This window comes from Oryx dammah, unplaced genomic scaffold (genome assembly GCF_014754425.2).
Source record: "Oryx dammah isolate SB20612 unplaced genomic scaffold, SCBI_Odam_1.1 HiC_scaffold_16, whole genome shotgun sequence".
In the NCBI taxonomy this organism is placed as follows: Eukaryota; Metazoa; Chordata; class Mammalia; order Artiodactyla; family Bovidae; genus Oryx; species Oryx dammah.
This window is the reverse complement of record NW_024070200.1, coordinates 38,541,796-38,562,881: the sequence shown is the minus strand read 5'-3', so window position 1 is coordinate 38,562,881 and position 21,086 is coordinate 38,541,796. Positions and strand designations below refer to the sequence as shown.

At 44.4% G+C, this 21,086-nt stretch overlaps 1 protein-coding gene across 2 annotated transcripts in view; it reads right to left on the bottom strand.

The window, feature by feature from the left end:
• Positions 1-19,553, bottom strand: part of ACSBG1 (acyl-CoA synthetase bubblegum family member 1) — a 66,180-nt gene extending 46,627 nt beyond the window's left edge. Inside the window, exon 1 of one of the 2 annotated variants that reach the window (XM_040257364.1) lies at positions 19,380-19,553. In XM_040257364.1, the coding sequence (XP_040113298.1) occupies positions 19,380-19,459 (80 nt within the window). In that variant the 5' untranslated portion in view covers positions 19,460-19,553. The remainder of the gene's footprint in view (positions 1-19,379) is intronic. The other variant, XM_040257363.1, reaches the window with a different exon arrangement.
• Positions 19,554-21,086: the final 1,533 nt, after the last annotated feature.

Sequence of the window (21,086 nt, the reverse complement as noted above, 5' to 3'; positions counted from 1 at the left end):
TTCCTACTGTTCTGCAGACCCCTCCTCCTCCAGGAAGCCCTTTGGGAAGGACCCCCAGCTCTAATGCTTCTTGCTGGAGCCATGCTGACTGTGTTCATCCCAGAGCACTTAACGTTTAGAGGCTGGGTGTTACTTTTTTAAACCGAATTGTTTACTATGAAATACAAATCTTAAGTCCATATTCTCAGAGTTGGAAGTGCTCTCTGCCTGCCCCATGACTGCCAGCTCCAGGAGGCTCCTCCTTCTTACTATAATTACTGAGTACCTCCTCTGCAGACATCGCTGGGGGACTTTGGGGCAGAGGCAAACCCTTGTCTCAAAGGCAGAGGCTGGTCCCTGCCTCAAAGTCTTAGAGATGATGGAATTGACAGTTAATAAGTAAAGATGCTTTCAAGGTCACTGTGGGGTCACCAGACCAGGCTGGGGTAAGAGTACAAGAAAATTGAAGGAGGAAAGTTGGATAGGGGTCAAGGTTTACTTAACATGAGGCAGAGGACAAGTGCCCCAGGCAGTGGTGGAGCAGAGGAAGCTGGTGCGGACAGGAGAGTGTCCAAGTGTCACAGACTCAGGCTGTGGACCACCCCCAGGCCTGGGACCCCAGCCCACAGAGGGAACTCGTCCAAGGCAGAGATCTTCTGGGGACACACGGTCTCTCAGAAAGGGTGAGGGCAGGGCAGAAGTGGCCCAAGACATATCTTGCCAGGTCCATCAGAAGGAACATATTCGGGGCAGGCACCCAGGGCCCTTGACTGTGACTTATCCCCAGTGCAAGGAGGATCAGTGTTTCTCCTCCATCTTTGCCTAACAGGAGTGCTTGCTGAGAGGCCAAGGGCTTGTCTCAGCTTTATCTTGGCTCCTGCCATGGTGGATGTGGGCATCCCACCAGCCAGCTGACTTCTAACCCAATCTGCAGCACCGAATGCTTAACCTTCTCAAGCCAATCACACAGCCTACAGAGTCACACCAAGGTCCTCTGCATGGCCTAGGAGGAGTCTGGTCACGCCCTAGACAGGTCCCTGGACACTGGGACACGTGGATTCTAGTTCAAATTCCACCTCAGTTGGATAACCTTGGGAAAGTCTCTGGTCCTCTCTGGGACTCAGTTTCCCTAGGCAAGTCACAGGCAGAGGGCTTTCCAGTTTTCTGTCTATGACTGGTAATTTGGATGTCTGGGCTGGAATTCTGGTGTGCCAGGCAAGGACAAGGCTACAGGACTGGGTGTTTCTGGACTCCAAGGCCTGAGAAGCTGGGGAGAACAAGGCAAGAATAATGTTAGTAATGGCTAATAATCAACACGTTTGCACTACTAACTGTGTGCCAGGCAGGGTTCTGTGCACCTTATACATATATTGACACATTCAGTCCTCTCAACAGCCAATCACTATCAACAGCTCAACAGCTCCTATCCCTATCCTCACTTTACAGATGAGGAAACTGAGGTACAAGGAAATTACGTAACTTGCCAAAGGTCTTTTGGTTAGCAGAGTAGGATGCAAACTTGGGCAGCTTCAGTGTTTATGCTGTTAACAGGCTGTACTTGATAGTCTCAGGCCTGCTGGGTGATTTGAGTGGGTGGGGCAGGGGCCAAAGCGAGTGAGGTGTAGAAAGGTGGGCGTCCCATGGTCCTCTGAACTCCCACTCCCGAGCATTCATCATTAGACGTTTTTATTACACCCTTCCTGCAAAATTTTGAAAAATTTTGGGGTAGAAGCAAGGTTTAAATCCTCAAACCATTTTCTCCTGTTGTATTGATGACTGACAGAGAGAACTGTCAACTGGTGTTTTGCATCATAACTGGGAGGGCAGTGTGAAACTTGGAGTTAACACAGTTCTGACACACAGCAAAGAAGCTTGCCGTCTCCCATCACTCGCTGCTTTTGTTTGAAGGCCCGCAAGTCTGACTTTGCGTTACACTTTTTCTCCTGTTATGGCTTCCAGTTAGTCCAGCTATAAAATGAAGGGGTGGAAGGGATGGTCTCTAAATTCCAGCTCTGATGAGAGGTAGTTTTCCACGTTTCTACTAAGGAGATGAGAGGAAGGAAGAACACTGCCATTTTTCAGGTTCTGGACCAGTTCTTAGCCAGAGAAACTTCATGGCGTCAGGATGGGGGCAAGGTTGGGGTTTAGACTTCTGCCAGCAGGGGTGTTGTGCCCTTGCAGCATATGGATATTGGCTCCCAGACTTAGTCCCTGTCCTGGAGGAACCCACAGTCTAAAGATGGGCATGAAGGAGACAGACACATATATGGCCTACACACACAAGAGGCATCTGTGAGCACGGCAGGCAAGGGTGTTGTGCAGTGTGGACACACAAGACTGATCTCCTAGGAGAACATCATTTCACTTTACTAACAGAACTAATACTTACTGAACAATTAGTATGTGTCAGACCCTGTTCCAATAATGTCATACGTGTCAACAACATTTACTTACTTCAACAATCTTATAAAGCAGGTACTAAATTATAATCCCCATGAAAGAGGCAAATGAAGCACAGAGAAATGAAGTAACTTGCTAAAGTCTACAGAGCTTGTAACTAGAAGGGTTAGGATTCAAATCTAGGCAATCAGGCTCCAGATTTTATGTTATGAACCATAATGTGTACTGCCTAAAATTGAGTGAGGCTCTCTGAGGCTCCTTATTCCTCTCCACACACTTCAGCAACATGGGATTTGGTAGGAGAAACTGACTCAGAAGGGCAGAGCTCTGTGGTTGAGACACTAGTTTAACGCACATGTAATTTGAAATTCTTCAAATCACTATACTCCTGACATGTCATTACAATATCCAACATGTAATAAAAAATGATCAGACATCTGAAAAATCAGGAAATGTGGGCCAAAATCAAGGGGAGAAAATAGACAATAGAAACATACTCAGGCATGACACAAATGTTGGAATAAGCATGCGTCCATGCTCAATTGCCCAGTCCTGTCTGACCCTTTGTGACCCTATGGACTATAGCCCACCAGGCTTCTCTGTCCATGGAATTTCTCAGGCAAGAATACTGGAGTGGGTTGCCATTTCTTACCCAAGGGGATCTTCCCGACTCAGGGCTTGAACCCAAGTCTCCTTTGTCTCTTGCACTGGCACACAGATTCTTTACCACTGAGCCACCTGGGAAGCGCTGGAATAAGCATACAAAGACTTTAAAATGGTTACTAACAGTTCAATAATTTAAAGAAAAAATGATACAGCTGATGAACAGATGGAAAATCACACCATAAAAACAGAAAGTATAAGAAAAATACAATCTCTGAAATGAGAAATTTACCAGATGAGTTTGACAGCAGATTGAAAAGTTCATATACCTGAAAGTTCATTCCCCTTAAGATAGAATAACAGAAATTATTCAATCCAAAGAGCAGAGAGAAAAAGATTTTTTAATTGAACAGAACAAAACATTGCTGAAAGAAGATGACAAAAAGCTAAGTAAATGCAAAGGCATCTCAAGATCAAGAGACTTGATATTGTAGATCCCAAATTGATCTATAGGTCAACATAATCCCTATCAAAATCCTAGCTGGTTTTTCTACAGAAATTATCAAACTGGTATAAAGTTACTATGAGATTTCAAAAGACCCAGATAGACAAAATAATCTTGAAAAAGAACAAGTTGGAGGATCCACACTTCTTGATTTCAAAACATACTATAAACCTACAGTGTCCTGTGTCCATGGCGGCTCAGCCGTAAAGATCTGCTTGCAATGCAGGAGACGCAGTTTCAGTCCCTGAGTGGGGAAGATCCCCTGGAGGAGGGAATGGCAACCCACTCCAGGATTCTTGCCAGGAAAACCCTATGGACAGAGGAGACTGGCAGGCTACAGTCCATAGGTTCACAAAGAGTTAGACACGACTGAAGTGACAGAGCACGCACGCACAGTGTGTCCTTCAATAATCAGGATAAAGTGGTACTGGCATAAAACAGACATACAGATAAATGCAACAGAATATAGAATCCAGAAATCAACCTTCACATTTATAGTCAATTGATTCTCAACAAGCTGGAATCAAGATTGTTGGGAGAAATATCAATAACCTCAGATATGCAGGTGATACCACCCTTATGGCAGAAAATGAAGAAGAACTAAAGAGCCTCTGATGAAAGTGAAAGAGGAGCGTGTAAAAGTTGGCTTAAAACTCAACATTCAGAAAACTAAGATCATGGCATCCAGCCCCATTACTTCATGGCAAATAGATGGGGAAACAGTGGGAACAGTGGCAGACTTTATTTTGGGGGGTCTCCAAAATCACTGCAGATGGTGATTGCAGCCATGAAATTAAAAGACGCTTACTCCTTGGAAGGAAAGTTATGACCAACCTAGAAAGCATATTAAAAAGCAGAGACATTACTTGCCAACAAAGGTCTGTCTAGTCAAGGCTACAGTTTTTCCAGGACTCATGTATGGATGTGAGAGTTGGACTGTAAAGAAAGCTGAGTGCCAAAGAATTGATAGTTTTGAACTGTGGTGTTGGAGAAGACTCCTGAGAGTCCCATGGACAGCAAGGAGATCCAACCAGTCCATCCTAAAGGAAATCAGTCCTGAATATTCACTGGAAGGACTGATGTTGAAGCTGAAACTCAAATATTTTGGCCACCTGATATAAAGAGCTGACTCATTTGAAGAGACCTTGATGCTGGGAAAGTGAGGGTGGGAGGAGAAGGGGATGACAGAGGATGAGATTGTTGGATGGCATCACCGACACAATGGACGTGAGTTTGAGTAAACTCCGGGAATTGGTGATGGACAGGGAGGGCTGGCGTGCTGCAGTCCATGGGGTCGCAGAGTCGGACACGGCTGAACAATTGAACTGATTCTCAACAAGGGTGCCATGACAATTCAATGTGGGAAGTATTCTTTTCAACAAGTGGTACTGGGGCGACTCAATGTCCACGTGCAAAGGAATAAAGTTGGACACTTTCCTCATACTATACACAAAAAATTAATTTGAAATGTATCAAAGACTTAAATGCAAGAGCTTAAACTGTAAAAATGCTAGAAGAAAACATAAGAATAAATCTATATAGACTTGAATTAGGTAAAATCTTCTTAGCTATGACACCAAAAGCACAAGAAACAAAAGAAAAATAGACAAATTGGACTACCTAAAAATTAAATCTCTTAATGCTTCAAAGGACATCATCAAGAAAGTGAAAAGATAACCCACAGAATGGAAGAAAATATTAGCAAATCATTTATCCTGATATGAGAACTCTAATAATTCAACAAAAAAGAAAAGTAACCCAATTGAAACTGGGCAAAGGATTTGAATAGACATTTTTCCAAAGATAAACAAATGGAGAAGAAATGTGTGATGTCCAACATTATCAGCTATCAGAAAATGCAAATCAAAATCAGAAGGAGGTAACACTTCATACCCACTAGAGTGGCTGTATAAAAAAGATGGATACTGGGAATCCCCTCATGGCACAATGATTAGAACTCTGCACCATTACTTCCCAGGGCACGGGTTCAGCCCCTGGTCAGAGAACCAAGATCCCACAAGTGAGGATGTGGAGAAATTGGAGCTCTTGTACACTGCTGGTGGTAGGTAACGCAGCTGCTTTGAAAAACAGTCTGCTAGTTCCTCAAAAGATTATGCATGGAGTTATATGACCGAACAATTCCACTTTTACGTTTATATCTAAAATAAAACATATGTCCATACAAAAACTTATACGTAAATATTTATTGGAGCATTATTCATAATAGCCAGAAAATAAAAACTCACATGTTCATCAGCTGATAAATGGGAAAACTAACTGTGGCATGTCAATACATTGGAATTTATTTGGCCATAAAAATAATGAAGTACTGATACATGATACAACATGAATATGAATCATGAAAACATGCTGAATAAAAGAAGCCATTCACAATAGATGATATATCATATCAGATCATTTAAGTGAAACATCCAGGCTAAGCAAATCTATATAGACAAACTTAGATTAGTGGTTGCCTAGGGCTGGGGGCTTGAGGGAAAACGGAAATGCTAATGGGTTAGGGGTTCATTTCGGGTAGTGAAAATACTTTAAAATAGACTGTGGTGATGTTTGCACAAATCTAGAAATATACTAAAAATCTTTGGATTTTATACTTTAAATGGGTAAAATTTATGGTATGCAATTTATATTTCAATAAAGCTGTTATATTAAAAAAATTAATGGAGCCTCAGCTACCTGTAAAACATCAAATATCTTTCAAAATGAAAGTAAATATGAGATAGATACAAACAAGGACCTATAGTTGGTACAGAGGACTATATTCAATACCTTTTAATAACCTATAATGGAAACTAGTTGAAAACAGAATGTGTATATATGTATATTTTTTCATATGTATACATATACATATATGTATAACTGAATCACTTTTCTGTACACCTGAAACTCACACAACATTGTCAATCAACCATTTTCAATAATTTTTTTAAAGTGAAATGATATCTAAATGAAATATGAGAGTTTTTTCATCAGCACACTTATGTGATGACTTGAAATCATGTCTGCAAATTCTTTACACTCTTCTCATCAATCAGTTGTCTTATTCTCCTTTTCTTAAATATGAGATGGCCTTAACGCCCAGCTTCTACAATGTAGCAGAAGTGACACTATGTGATTTCCAAGGCTAGCTCATAAAAGGTAGTACAGTTTTCACCTGATTCTCTCACAATACACACTTTTTGTATCCCTGACCTACCATGTCAGAAGTCAGGCTACCTTGAAGCCACTATGAAGGAGACCATGTGAAATTAAATAGAAGAGATACTGAGGCTTCCTGGTTGATCCAAACCCCAGCCTATTGAGTCTCACCACCTCAGGCATCAGACATATGAGTAAAGAACACTTGAGACAACCCCAGGCCCAGCCACCAGTTGTCATGTCAAAAAGACACTCTAGCAGAGTATACTAGAGAAGTCCACTGGCAAAACTAAGGTCTCTGGTGAATGGCAAGTGTGGTCAGTTGAAAATGCCCCCTACCTAAATATTCATCTCCTAATCTCTCAGAACTGAATATTACCTTATATGCCCCCCATCCAATAAAGGGGGGTGGTGCAGATGTGATTAAATTGAGGATCTTGAGACAAGGAGTTGATCATGGATTATCTTGATGGACGTGAACTCCTTATTGCAAAATTCAGACTTAAACTGAAAAAGTAGGTAAAACCACTAGACCATTCAGGTATGACCTAAATCATATCCCTTACAATTATACAGTAGAAGTGACAAGTAGACTCAAGGGATTAGATCTGATAGACAGACTGCTTGAAGAACTATGAATGGAGGTTCATGACATTGTACAGGAGGCAGTGATCAAGACCATTCCCAAGAAAAAGAAAAGCAAAAAGGTGAAATGGTTGTCTGAGGAGGCCTTACAAATGGCCGAGAAAAGAGAAGCTAAAGTCAAAGGAGAAGAGAAAAGATATAAGCATCTGAATGCAGAGTTCTAAAAAATAGCAAGGAGAGATAAGAAGTTCTTCCTCAGTGATCAATGCAAAGAAATAGAGAAAAACAATAGAATGGGAAAGAGTAGAGATCTCTTCAAGAAAATTAGAGACACCTAGGGAACATTTCATGCAAAGATGGGCACAATAAAGGACAGAAACAGTATGGACCTAACAGAAGCAGAAGATACTAAGAAGAGGTGGCAAGAATACACAGAAGAATTAGACAAAAAAGATCTTTATGACCCAGATAATCACGATGGTATGCTCACTCACCTACAGCCAGACATTCTGGAATCTGAAATCAAGTGGGCCTTAGGAAGCATCACTATGAACAAAACTAGTGGAGGTGATGGAATTCCAGTTGAGCTATTTCAAATCCTAAAAGATCTGTGAAAGTGCTGCACTCAATATGCCAGCAAATTTGGAAAACTCAGCAGGGGCCACAGGACGGGAAAAGGTCAGTTTTCATTCCAATCCCAAAGAAAAGCAATGCCAAAGAATGCTCAAACTACAGCACAACTGCATTCATCTCACACACTAGCAAAGTAATGTTCAAAATTCTCCAAGCCAGGCTTCAGCAATATGTGAACTGTGAACTTCCAGATGTTCAAGCTGGTTTTAGAAAAGTTAGAGGAACCAGAGATCAAATTGCCAGCATCTGTTGGATCATCGAGAAAGCCAGAGAGTTCCAGAAAAGCATCTACTTGTGCTTTATTGACTACGCCAAAGCCTTTGACTGTGTGGATCACAACAAAATGTGGAAAATTCTGACAGAGATGGGAATACCAGACCACTTGACCTGCCTCCTGAGAAATGTATGCAGGTCAAGAAGCAACAATTAGAACTGGATATGGAACTGGTTCCAAATCAGGAAAGGAGTATGTCAACAGTATATATTGTCACCCTGCTTATTTAACTTCCATGCAGAGTACATTATGTGAAATGCCAGGCTGGATGAAGCACAAGCTAGAATCAAGATTGCTGGGAGAAATATCAATAACCTCAGACACGCAGATGATACCACCCTTATGGCAGAAAGCAAAGAGGAACTAAAGAGCCTCTTGTTGAAAGTAAAAGAGGAGAGTGAAGAAGTTGGCTTAAAACTCAACATTCAGAAAACTAAGTTCATGGCATCTCACCCCATCACTTCATGGCAAATAGGTGGGGAAACAGTGGAAACAGTGACAGACTTTATTTTTTTGGTCTCCAAAATTACAGCAGATGGTGACTGCATCCATGAAATTAAAAGATGCTTGCCCCTTGGAAGAAAAGCTATAACCAACCTAGACAGCATATTAAAAAGCAGAGACATTGTTTTGCCAACAAAGGTCTATCTAGTCAAAGCTATGGTTTTTCTAGTAGTCATGTATGGATGTGAGAGCTGGAGTATAAAGAAAACTGAGTGCTGAAGAATTGATGCTTTGAACTGTGGTGTTGGAGAAGACTCTTGAGAGTCCCTTGGACTGCAAGGAGATCCAACCAGTCAATCCTAAAGGAAATCAGTCCTGAATATTCATTGAAAGGACTGATGCTGAAGCTGAAACTCCAATCCTTTGGCCACCTGCTGTGAAGAACCGACTCATTGGAAAAGACCCTGATGCTGAGAGGGACTGGGGGCAGGAGGAGAAGGGGCAACAAAGGATGCGATGGCTGGATGGCATCACCGACACAGACGTGAGTTTGAGCAAGCTCCAGGAGTCGGTGATGGACAGGGAAGCCTGGCGTGCTGCAGTCCATGGCGTTGCAATGAGTCAGACGTGACTGAGCAACTGAACTGAACTGAACTGGATTGCAGTCCCGTGTATCACAAAAGGGAGGTAGAGGGAGATATGACACACACACAAAAGAGAAGAAGGCAGTGTGAGCACAGAGCAGAGACTGGAGTGGTATAACCACAAGCCAAGAGTAGATGTTGGTAGAGGAAAGAAGAGGAAAAAGGAAAGAGGCAAAGAAGAGGAGATTCTCCCCTACAGCCTCTGAAGGGAGCACAACCCTGCTGACACCTTGATTTTAGCCCCATGAAACTGATTTCAACTTCTGCCCTCTAGAATTACGAAAGAATAAATTTATTCTGTTTTAAACCATTAAGCTTATGGTGATTTGTTACAGTGGCAACAGGAAACTAACACAGCCGATGAAGAACAGAGCTTATAAATAAGCTTGGAAGAGGATCTTCCATCCAGATGAGTGTTACCCTGGCTGACATCTTGAGTGTAACCTCATGAGAGACCCTGAGCTAGAATCGCTTAACTAAGTTGCTCCTGAATTACTGACCCATAGAAACCATGAGAGTTGATAAGGAATTGGTGTTGGCTTGAGGCACCACAGTTTTGAGTGACTTATTAGGCAGAAAGAATAACCACAACGTTTTCACTACAAGAAATGCTACAAGAGTTTATTCAGGGAATAATGTTTATTCAGGTTTATAATGGGAATTACACCAGATGAAAACATAGACCTGCTAGGGGAAGCACACTGACTGAAAGTGCCCACCCTGGCCAGGCACCATAGCAACCATTTGCGTGAGTTGTTTTAGGACAAGAGGTCCTGGTAAGGAACACGGAACTAATAAGCCTCCACCAACCAGAAGAGTTTAGGAAAGGTCAAAAGGAGACATCACATGTCTGATCACCTCCCAGAATCCTTCTCTCTGGCATCCATCTTGGCTGAACAAGGCATGCACCACCAGGAAGGACTCTGAGTCAGAATAATTGGCTAAAGACAACCCAGAAACTAATCCCATCACCATAAAGCCCAAGACTGCAAGCCATTTGACAGAGCTGTTCTCCTGGGTTCCCTTACTCTGCTGGTCTCCTCCCGGTGCCCTTTCCCAATAAAATCTCTTGCTTTGTCAGCACATGTGTCTCCTCGGACAATTCATTTCCTAGTGTTAGACAAGAGCCCAGTTTCAGGCCCTGGAAGGGGTCCCCCTTCCTGCAACAGATCTACAAGAGGGAATAAAAATCACTGGAAATGCTAAATATATTAGAAACAGGGCAAGGATATCTGCTCTTACTGTCTCTTTTCAGCATTATATTGGAGGTCCTAGTCAGTGCCCAAGGCAAGACAAATTAAAAAGTGAAATGACTGGAAGCAAGTAGAAGAAATAAAGCTATCTGTTAAAATAGATGACAAATTTGTATGCATAAATCCAAAGGAATCTACCAAAAAAAGCACTAGAACTAACAAATGTAATTAAGTAAGACCACAAGATTCAAGCCCAATATATTTTTTTAATCAATTGTATTTCTATACAAACAACAAATGATCAGAAAATTAATTACAAAATACAATTTACATAGTATCAAAACACATACAATTCTAAAGAACAGGTTTAGGAAAAAAGTGTGTAAGACATCTACACTGAAAACTACAATTTATAGCTGAGAGAAATCAAAGATCTAAATAAATGGAAATACATACCATGTTCATTGATCAGGAAATTCTCCACAGTTTGAAACATAGATTCAATTTGTTCTTAGTCAAAATTCCAACAGTCTTTTTTGTTGAGACTGACTTGTTTAGTTGCTAATTCTTATCTGACTTTTTGCGACCCTATGGACTATAACTGGCTAGACTCCTCTATACGTGGGATTTCCCAGGCAAGAATACTGAAGTAGGTTGCCATTTCCTTCTCCAGGGGATCTTCCTGAACAAAGGATTGAACCTGAGTCTCCTGCGTTGGCAGGCAGATTCATTATCTCCTAACCACCAGGAAAGTCCCATAACTAGATAATTCTAAATTTTGCATGAGAATACAAAGGAGCTTTTGTGTGGACTTCCCTGGTGCCCCAGTGGCTGACTCTGCACTCCCAACGAAGGGGTCCCAGATTTGATTCCTGATCAGTGAACTAGACCCCCACATGCTGAAACTATTATGGAAATGAGTGGGGGCAGGGAAGGGAGAGGGTCCAGATGCTTGCCCCTCAAAAGCCAATAAGCAGGCCAGATCGGTGGAAAGGAAAATTTGCTTTATTTGAGGTGCTGGTAACTGTGGGGGCAGGGTGGTGGATATCTGTCCAAAGGCTGACTCCTTCCCCTGACAAGCATGGGGTGAGAGCATTTATAGACAGAGTAGGGGATGCTGTTACATGCAGAAACAACACAGTCATCTCTAACAGTCATCTTCAATCGGCTTTCAGTGGTCTGACTAGCATCATCTTGGTTGTTTTAGGTAAGGTTAGTCTTCAATTCTGGGGTGCACTTGTTCTCATTTTTTTTGTGGTCAGTTTTCAGAATTGTGGCAGCTCACGTCCTGGGCTCAGTCTGGTCATTGAGCAGTTAACTTTGCCATCTGGTGTTTTGGTATCTTTAAGACAGCTCACACGATATGGCTCAGAATATTATCTACAGCCCTTGAGAAAGAACTAAAGGTCCTTGACTTAATAATTACATTATTATTATTTAGTCTCCTTAGACTGCTTTCCTTTGTTTCAGTAATTCTCACTTCTCTGATTAAATTTATTCTTTGACTAAAGTTTTCCACAGGCAAAAGGAAGGCAAAGAACATGATGGGGGTGGGTGGGGGGCAAGGACCATAGAGTCCTGCTGTGTTTCAAAACTAAGAGTTCGAAAGACACAACTAAAGATCCTGCCTGCCACAACTAAGCTCTGGTGCAGCCAAATAAATAAATAAAAATAAATATTAAACGAGCAAACAAACAAACAAACAAAAAGGAGCTATTGTGTTATTAACCCATTATACTATAACAAGCATCCCCAAGTGTAGTGACTTTTAAAAAATAGGCATTTATTATCTTACAGTTTCTATGGGTCAAGAATCTAGGTTTAGCTGAGTGCCTCTGGCTCAAAATCTCTCATAACATTGTCATCAAACTGTCAGTCTCAGCAGAAGGTTTAACTCATGCGGTTGTGGACAGAAGTCAGTTTCTTGCAGGTTGTTGGGCTGAGGATCTCAATCCCTCCCTGGCTGATGGCCAGAGACCTGGGCCTCTCCCTCAGAGAAAGTGAGAAAATGAGAGAAAGCAGTAAAAATGAAACCATGGTCTTTTTATAACCATACCTCTGAAGTGAAATCCCATCACTTTTGCCATATTCTGCTTCTTAGAAATAAGCTAGTAGTACTTTGGTCCCCATTCAAGGATATGGAATTACACAAGAATCCAAAAGGGAAGAGTCACTGAGAAACATCTTAGAGGCTGTCTACCGCACCCAGGATAGCCAAAACAATCTTGTTTATTAAAAAAAAAAAAAGGGAACAAAGTTGAAAGACAAACACTACCTGATGCGAGACCTAGTATAAAGCCATAGTAATGAAGACAGTGTGGTATTGACGTAAAGATAGAAAAATAGTTTAGTGGAAGTAAATCCAGGAATAGACTCATACATGTAGCCAGCTGGCTTTTTTTTTTTTTTTTTTTTAAACAGAGGGGCCATAACAATTTAATATAGAAAAAAAAATCATTTTCAACAAAGGGCATTTGAAGCACTGGATAAATATGTGAGAAAAAGGAAAATATTAATTTGAGATGGATCATGGGCCTAAATATAAAAACTAAAACCATAAAGCTTCTCATAGAACGTATAGAGAAAGAGTTCTATGTGTTCATAGAGGGACTGATAGCAAGAATTTATGGAGAAATCTCTACAAATCAATACTAAAAGCTTTAATAATAAAAGCCCAATTACAAAATGGGCTAAAGTTTTGGATAGATACTTCACAAAAGAAGATGCAGAGATGGCCAACAGGCACATGAAAATATGTTCAACATCATTATCAGGGAAATTTAAATTACAATGAAATACCACCATTCACTCACCAGAAAAGCTATAATTGAAAAAGAGTAACAATAGATAATGATGACAAAGATGTGGAGCAACAGAAACTTCCTGTGAGGATGCTAGGACCACTTTGGAAAATCTCTGGTGGCTTCCTTATACATGTATTTGTTGTTCAGTCGCTAAGTCATGTCCAACTCTTTGTGACCCCAAGGATGGCAGCATGGCAGACTTCCCTGTCCTTCCCTATCTCCTGGAATTTCCTCAAACTCATGTCCATTGAGTCGGTGATGCTATCTAACCATCTCATCCTCTGCTGCCCCCTTCTCCTTTTGCCTTCAATTTTTCCCAGCATCAGGGTCTTTCCCAATGACTTGGCTCTTCACATCAGATGACCAAGGTAGTGGAGCTTCAGCTTCAGCATCAGTTCTTATAATGAATATTCAGGATTGATTTCCTTTAGGATTGACTCGTTTAATCCCCTTATATGTATACCTATCTTTTGACTGACATGGAACAACAGTCTGGTTCCAAATAGGTAAAGAAGTACGTTAAGATTGTGTATTGTCATCCTGTTTATTTAACTTCTATGCAGAGTACATCATGAGAAACGCTGGGCTGGATGAAGAACAAGCTGGAATCAAGATTGCTGGGAGAAATATCAATAACCTCAGATATGCAGATGACACCACCCTTATGGCAGAAAGTGAAGAAGAACTAAAGAGCCTCTTGATGAAAGTGAAAGAGGAGAGTGTAAAAGTTGGCTTAAAACTCAACATTCAGAAAACTAAGTTCATGGCATCTCACCCCATCACTTCATGGCAAATAGATGGGGAAACAATGGAAATAGTGACAGACTTTATTTTGAGGGGCTCCAAAATCACTGCAGATGGTGACTGCAGCAATGAAATTAAAACATGCTTGCTCCTTGGAAGAAAAGCTATGACCAACCTAGACAGTATATTAAAAAGCACAGATGTTACTTTGCTAACAAAGGTCCATCTAGTCAAAGCTATGGTTTTTCCAGTGGTCATGTATGAATGTGAAAGCTGGACTATAAAGACAGCTGAGCGCCAAAGAACTGATGCTTTGAACTGTGGTGTTGAAGAAGACTCCTGAGAGTCCCGTGGACTGCAAGAGGATCCAATCAGTCCATCCTAAAGGAAATCAGTCCTGAATATTCATTGGAAGGACTGATGCTGAAGCTGGAACTCCAATACTTTGGTCACCTGATGTGAAGAACTGACTCATTAGAAAAGACCCTGATGCTGGTAAAGATTGAAGGCAGGAGAAGGGGATGACAGAGGATGAGATGGTTGGATGGCATCACTGATGCGATGGACTTGAGTTTAAGCAAGCTTTGGGAGTTGGTGATGGACAGGGAAACCTGGCGTGCTGCAGTCCATGGGGTTACAAAGAGTTGGACATGAGTGAGCAACAGAACTGAACTGATCTTTTGATACAACAACCTAGAGACTTCTCCAAGGAAATCAGTATACGTGTCCACAAAAAACCTTATACAAGAGTGTTTGCAGTAGCTTTATTCATAAAATCTCCAAACCAGAAACAACCCAAATCCCCTCAACAAGAGAACAGATAAACAAATTGTGGTATAGCAACATGACGGCAATTTACCCAACAGTAGAAAACAACACTACTACTGAAACACTTCACAGTGTGGAGGAATCTTGTAGACACTGTGATTAGTGAAAGGAATCAGGCATAGCAAAGCACATACAGTGTATTCCATTCGTATGATGTTCAAGAGCAGACAGAACAGTGGCTTTCCAAATCTAGTTATTTAAGGATGAGTAGGGGTGAGAGTTGACTAGAAGGAAGCACAGACAACATTCTGGAATGATGAAAATATTCTATATTTCTATTGAGTTGTTGATTACATGGGTATATACTTTTTGTCAAAAGCCATCTAGTGAAAAATTTGCTTCCATTAATAAAAACACAACCCATTACATTTTGCAGATGTAAATTCTTATGTTACAGCTTCTTGGGGCTAGAGTCCATGTTAGGTTCTAGATGTCCTTCACATGGTCACAACCTTTGCAGTTTCCAAAGTACCTTCCTAGCCCTGACTTCAAATGTTCCTCACAGGCTCCTTTGCAAGGAACCAGGGCTGCCTGTGGAGAAGGGCTATAGAGCCAGGATGCAGGGGGCACGCCTAGAACCAAATGTGATACAGGACTTTCTCCCACCACTGTCCCTGTCTTTTGCAGGGACAAAGAGTTGAGTGAATGAGTTCCTCGTCCCTGGAGGTATTCAAGTCAGGGTAGGTTGATAATATGTGAATGTTGGGTTAGACTCAATGACCTAAAGAAAAACTTCACTGGCCTGAGAGGCTGTCAATAGGGAACTTGCCTGGGGACAGAGTGAGTCAGCTTCCGGTTCAGTGTTCTGACTCCAGGCCAGCCTGGGTTCTACTGTTCCCAGTTAACGACTCTGTAGGCCCTGCAAAAACTCAGCACTGGCCTGGGTTGACCTGAAGGCCTCCAGATCTGTATTCAGATGTCTGGGACAGGGCTATTTTGCCCCACGGACTCTGATTTCTGGGATGTGCTCCGCCCTTTATCCTAGGACTCCTGACCTTGCCTCCCAGTGGCACTTATAATATACTCCCATGTCCTCTGGGACAATATTTATTCAACAATAAATATTATATATTTTTGAGTTTGAAGACTACACTGCTGTTATTTATTTATTTAAATTTTGGCCATACCAGGAAGCATGTGGCATCTTAGTTGCTCAGCCAGTGATCGAACCTGCACACCCTGCATTGGAAGCACAGAGTCTTAACCACTGGACCACCAGGGAAGTCCCAACAAGAAAGAATCTTCAATAGACGAATGGATACTTATGGAAACCAATAAATAGCAAAGAATCCAAAATATGAAAAAGAAAGTAATTCTACTAGAATAACCATTTTTTGTATCATGGGGAAGTGAGGGGAAGGAAGTTGGGAAAACTGGAAGGCCCTGGATATTCCATATTCTCAAGGATGCCTGTATAATTTCCATAGTATTTGCACTGTGATTGTTTGTTCCTCCCAGACTTGCATACCCCAGAGATGGGGAGCTCACTCCCCACCATCCACAGGAAGCTTTAGCAGTGAGAGCAGCCTTCTTCACCAGGCTTGCAGCAGCCTCCTGTGCCTGCCCCACACCCCTGACTCCAAGGAGTCTCCTCTCTGCACCCAGTCTTTGAGCAGTCAGAGCTGGGAAAGGCAGCTGGGAGTCCAGGAGTACGGTCAGTTCAGAGTTCACTGTCCTCCCCTGGGCCACACTCAACTCTGCAGTTTCCCTTCCTCTGGCGTCTGCCTCCAGCCCACCCAACTCCAGCATGTATTCACGGCTGCCAGAGCCACCTCCACAAACTAGGCTCCTCTTCTGCTTCTGCTGCATCCGTGCCTCCCAAGTCTCCTCTTTGCCTCTTCTTCTGACTCTGGTGGCCCCTAGTCTGGCCACACCGGCCTGTCCAGACCTAGCAGTTAGTCTGGCCCAATCTAACTGGTCTGATGGCCACCTTAACTCTTCCACAACCACACCTTCTGTCCACAGAATGCCCCTGCCTGCCACCAGGGCATCCACGGCCCTTCAAAACCAGAATGAACTGTCTCCTTCTCTGGTTCTTTTAAAGTCCTTCCTCCAATTTGGACTTCTTCCAGCTCAGGGAGGCTGGTGTCTCTACTGGACCAAGAGTTTAACAGGACTCTGGACATATCCGATGGGTACCCCTGATGGACAGCACAGTCTACAACTGTGGCCTCAACGGACACAGAGCACAAGCTGCCAGGTCAGCATCAGACCCGCCCCAGCTCCAGCCCCGCAGAAGCTCCCTCCCTCCAGTCCTGCAAGTGGTGTGATACAAAAGGAAACTCATTTGGGTGAGCCTGGCATGCAAACCCTCCTCTGTTCTCAGTCTCCAGCTCCCCGATCTCTGGCCTTCCTTCCAAAACCCTGGGAAAGGGGAGAGGGGAAAGATAAGGCCTCTCCCAGACTATTGGAGGAGTGCAGACCCACCCTCCCCCAGGAGCAGCAGCCTGCCAGGGGCCACAAGGCCTGGGGAGATGGGCAAGCCTGAGATGGAGCCCTGTGCTCCTGGGGCCGGCCTGGAGGGACGAGGAGCATCACAGCCGTGGTAATGGCTGCTGACTTTAGAACGTGTTAAACAAGGGTTCAAAGCTCCTTCCTTGTAGCTATTCTGCAAGGCCTAGGAGGTTCACTGTGCCTGTGAGGGGTGGCCCTTGTGCGTTTGGAAGCATTTCATACACACCAGCTGATAGATTCTGCACAGATTTTCTGCAAGGTCAACAGAAGTCAGGCTTTTGTCTTCCTTTGAACAGAGAGTTGAACAGAGTGATAACGAGACTCAGGGAAGCTAAACAACTTACCCAAGTTGCTAAGCAAGAAAAGAGGGGGACTGACCTTCTGAGTTTTCTGCCCTCTCTTCCCTCATAGGCCCCCTCATATACCTACCCTTCCCGGCTCGGCTTCCCTTTCATAGAGTCTGCAAAAGAAGCCCCCGCCTCTGTGAGCCCATTCCCCAGGGTGAGGGAGCTCCAGCCAGCCCCCTTGAATCCTATTGACCCTCTGCATGTGGCCCACGTCCAGGGAGGGGCTGGACCTCAAGGTCTTGGAGGCTTTGCAGGTAAGGTGCCTCTGCTTCTGTGAGGAAAGGAGTCCATTCTGGGCTCTCTGGAGACCCAGGGCAGGGCCCAGACCCTCAGCCTCGGGGTGGGGGTGAGGGGGTGGTCCTCTGTCTGTCCATCACATTGACATTTCTTTCATTTGCTCCATCTTTCCTTCCTCATAACTCCCATGAGAACAATGGCCATTCACTGTGCATCTCAAACACTGGCAACTTCTCCCCAGAGGGCTCAGCCCCTGGCATTTCTCCCTTGTCCTTTTCCCCTTCTGCACTGCGCACTGCAGCCAGCCAGACCTCGCCCCTCCCTGAGTTCCACATCTTTCTTCGCATCTTCTCACCATCCCAACGCTGTTCCCTCTAGCTGCACGGCTCTTCCTCTCTGAATGTCAGTGCCCTCCTGGCCATCCAAGGCCTGTCTGATGTTCCGGACTTTCGCGATGGTCCAGTGGCTAAGACTCCAAAGCAGGGGGCCTGAGTTCAATCCCTGGTCAGGGAACTAGATCCCACATGCTGCAACTAAGAGTTCGCACACTGCAATTACAGATCCTGATGCCACAACTAAGAAGCCGGTGCAGCACCCCGCCCCCCAGAACAAACAAAACAGTCCACTGTTAGAAGCCCCTCTCGCCTCCTCTGGGCCTGTACCCCTCCTGGGCACAGATCACAGGCATCTGGAGGTCTGTGTATCTGCCTTCTCCCTGCCCTCTTGCTGGGGAATCCTGGGGCCAGGACTGGGTCCCAACTTCTCAGGATCCCCCATCCTTGAATGGGGAGGGCCTAGGCCAGAGTGGGCACTGGTGATGACTGACAAATTGAATCTGCCTCCTCTGGATCACAGGTTGCGCTGAGTCGCTCAGTCATTTCTGACTCTTTGTGACCCCATTGGGATGTGCCCGCCAGGCTCCTCTGTCCATGGGGATTCTCCAGGCAAGAATACTGGAGTGGGTTGCTATGCCCTCCTTCAGGGGATCTTCCCAACCCAGGGATTGAACCCAGGTCTCCCACATTGCAGGTGAATTTTTTATCAACTGAGCCACCAGGGAAACCCAGATTAGTAGAATACATACAGCAGAAGGGCTTTGGGGAAATGTCACCTCCTGCATTCATGTCCAGACAGGGAAGCTGCAGCCCAGAGAGGGGCAGGGACCCACCAAGGTCACACAGCAAGCTGGAGCCGGACTCTTTGGCTTTTCCCTGTCCTTGTCTGACATTGACCCCACATGCCAAAGTTCCCCCTTGAGAAGACAGGGAAACATTCTTATTGTCTGCTAACTTCTTCCTCCATCCAACTGCAGCCCCCTACTCATGCCCTCGTTCTTCGGTCGAGCCCCTCTGGGCCACGCAGGGGAGTACACATGTCCCACTCCAGGGCTTACCCCATTTAGCGATCATCCAGCCCCTTTCTTTCGTTTCCTAGATGAAGAGACTGAGGCTCAGAGAGTGAAGCAGCCTGCTCAGGGTCGCACAGCAGAGTCAAGTCCAGAACTTGGCCATGGGCTCAGTGGGCAGAGACCCGACCTCCGACTTACCTGGTTCCCAAGTTTTCTTGGGTGGTCCCCAGGCTTGCATCCAGCAGGCTCTCCTGCGGGGCTGCTCTGCTGTCCGGCATGCTGGGGTTCTAGGGGGGACAGCTGCGTCCAGCTCCAGAACTGTGTGGCACCAGCCTCGGGCATCTGCCAGAGAGAGCGGTCTCCCTCAGCCTGGGAGGTTGGCCTTGACGGGGCAGGGGGGCGGGCCCGGGGCCGGGGGAGGCGGCGACCGGAGTGGCCCAAAGAGAGCCATTTCCTCTCCATTTTTAGAAACTCAAAACACTCCTCAACGGTGAAATTGCTCAAGATTAAAACTTTCCTTTTCTTTGTGGCTTTGTTTTCACTCAAGACGAGAAGAATTTCAATGAAGCCAGTGTTCTTTTTCATGCAAATCTGCTCTGGTTCTCCCAGGAAGTCTGGCCAATGGGCTCAGGGCTTCTGGGTCCCCAGAAAACCTCCTCACTGGCTTTAAGAGGCCATGTCAGAGCACAAGGGGTTCTCAGCACCAGTCTGGATTAAGATCCTGCAGTAGCTGCTAACCTCACCCTGCAAACCTGCCTCACTGTTGACACAGCACCCAGGAAGGGGTTTTACCCTCTCAACCCACCTCCCCCAGGCTCTGTGCTGAAGGCTGGAGCTCTGAGCAGGACCCGTGGCTCCTGCCCTCAAGGAACTCCAGTCTGGGGGAAGGAGAGAGACATTGCCAACACAGAGGATTTCGGTATAGTTGACAGGAGCATTTGCACAGAAGCAGATGTAATAAGGGACCCAGAAGCATGACCACCAAGGCCACCTAGTAGAAGTGTGGATCTGCTCCTTCAGTTAAAGGAAAGCAGGGTGTTGATGGTGGGTTTGCAAGCATCTGTAAACAAACGTGGGAAATTCACATACAGCAGGGCGAACTGAGGGCTTTCTCAGAATACCAGGAATCTCCCTTGGGTAGTCCTTGCCAGAACAAAGTACCACAAACTGGGTGGCTTAAAAGAGAAATGTATTCTCTTACAGTTCTGGAGGCCAGAAGTCTGAAATCAAGGCGTTGGCAAGGCCTTGCTCTAAAGGTTCCAGTAAAGAATCTTTCTTTTTCTCTTCTGGCTTCTGGTGGCTCCCAGCAATCCTTGAGGTTCCTTGGCTCATAGCTGCATCTGTCCAATCTCTGCCTGAGTCTTCACATGACTGTCTTCCTGCTCTATGTCTTTGCCCCTATATCTCCTTAAGGACGATAGTCATCAGACTAGGACCCATCTTCATCCAATATGACATCATCTTAAAAAATTATATCTCTAAAGACCTTATTTTCAAATAAGGTCACATTCCGAGGCTGTGGGTGGGCATGACTTCTGGGGGAACATAATTCTGCTGAATATAAACTGTCTACAGGAGGCATTAGTGGAGATTCCTGCGAGATGTCCCCAAAAGTGGTTAGTAGGTTCAGCTGGGTCACAGGTAATACCGTCTTAACCGGTGGATACAGGTGGCTGAGAAAGAATTTGTCAGCATTCATGAAAATTCAGGGTGTGGACCCCAGGGTGCTGTCTCCCAATACATTGAAGGCACGTTAGACAGGAGGCCTGAAGTCTGGCTTTGAGGCCTGAATCTTCCACTCACCTCTTCTCCCTGTGAACTTGGGCAGGCCTCTGTCCCTCTCTGGGCCTCAAATTGACTGTTTAGATCACAAGAGTGATGGCTTGGAGGCTAGCCAAGGTGGCT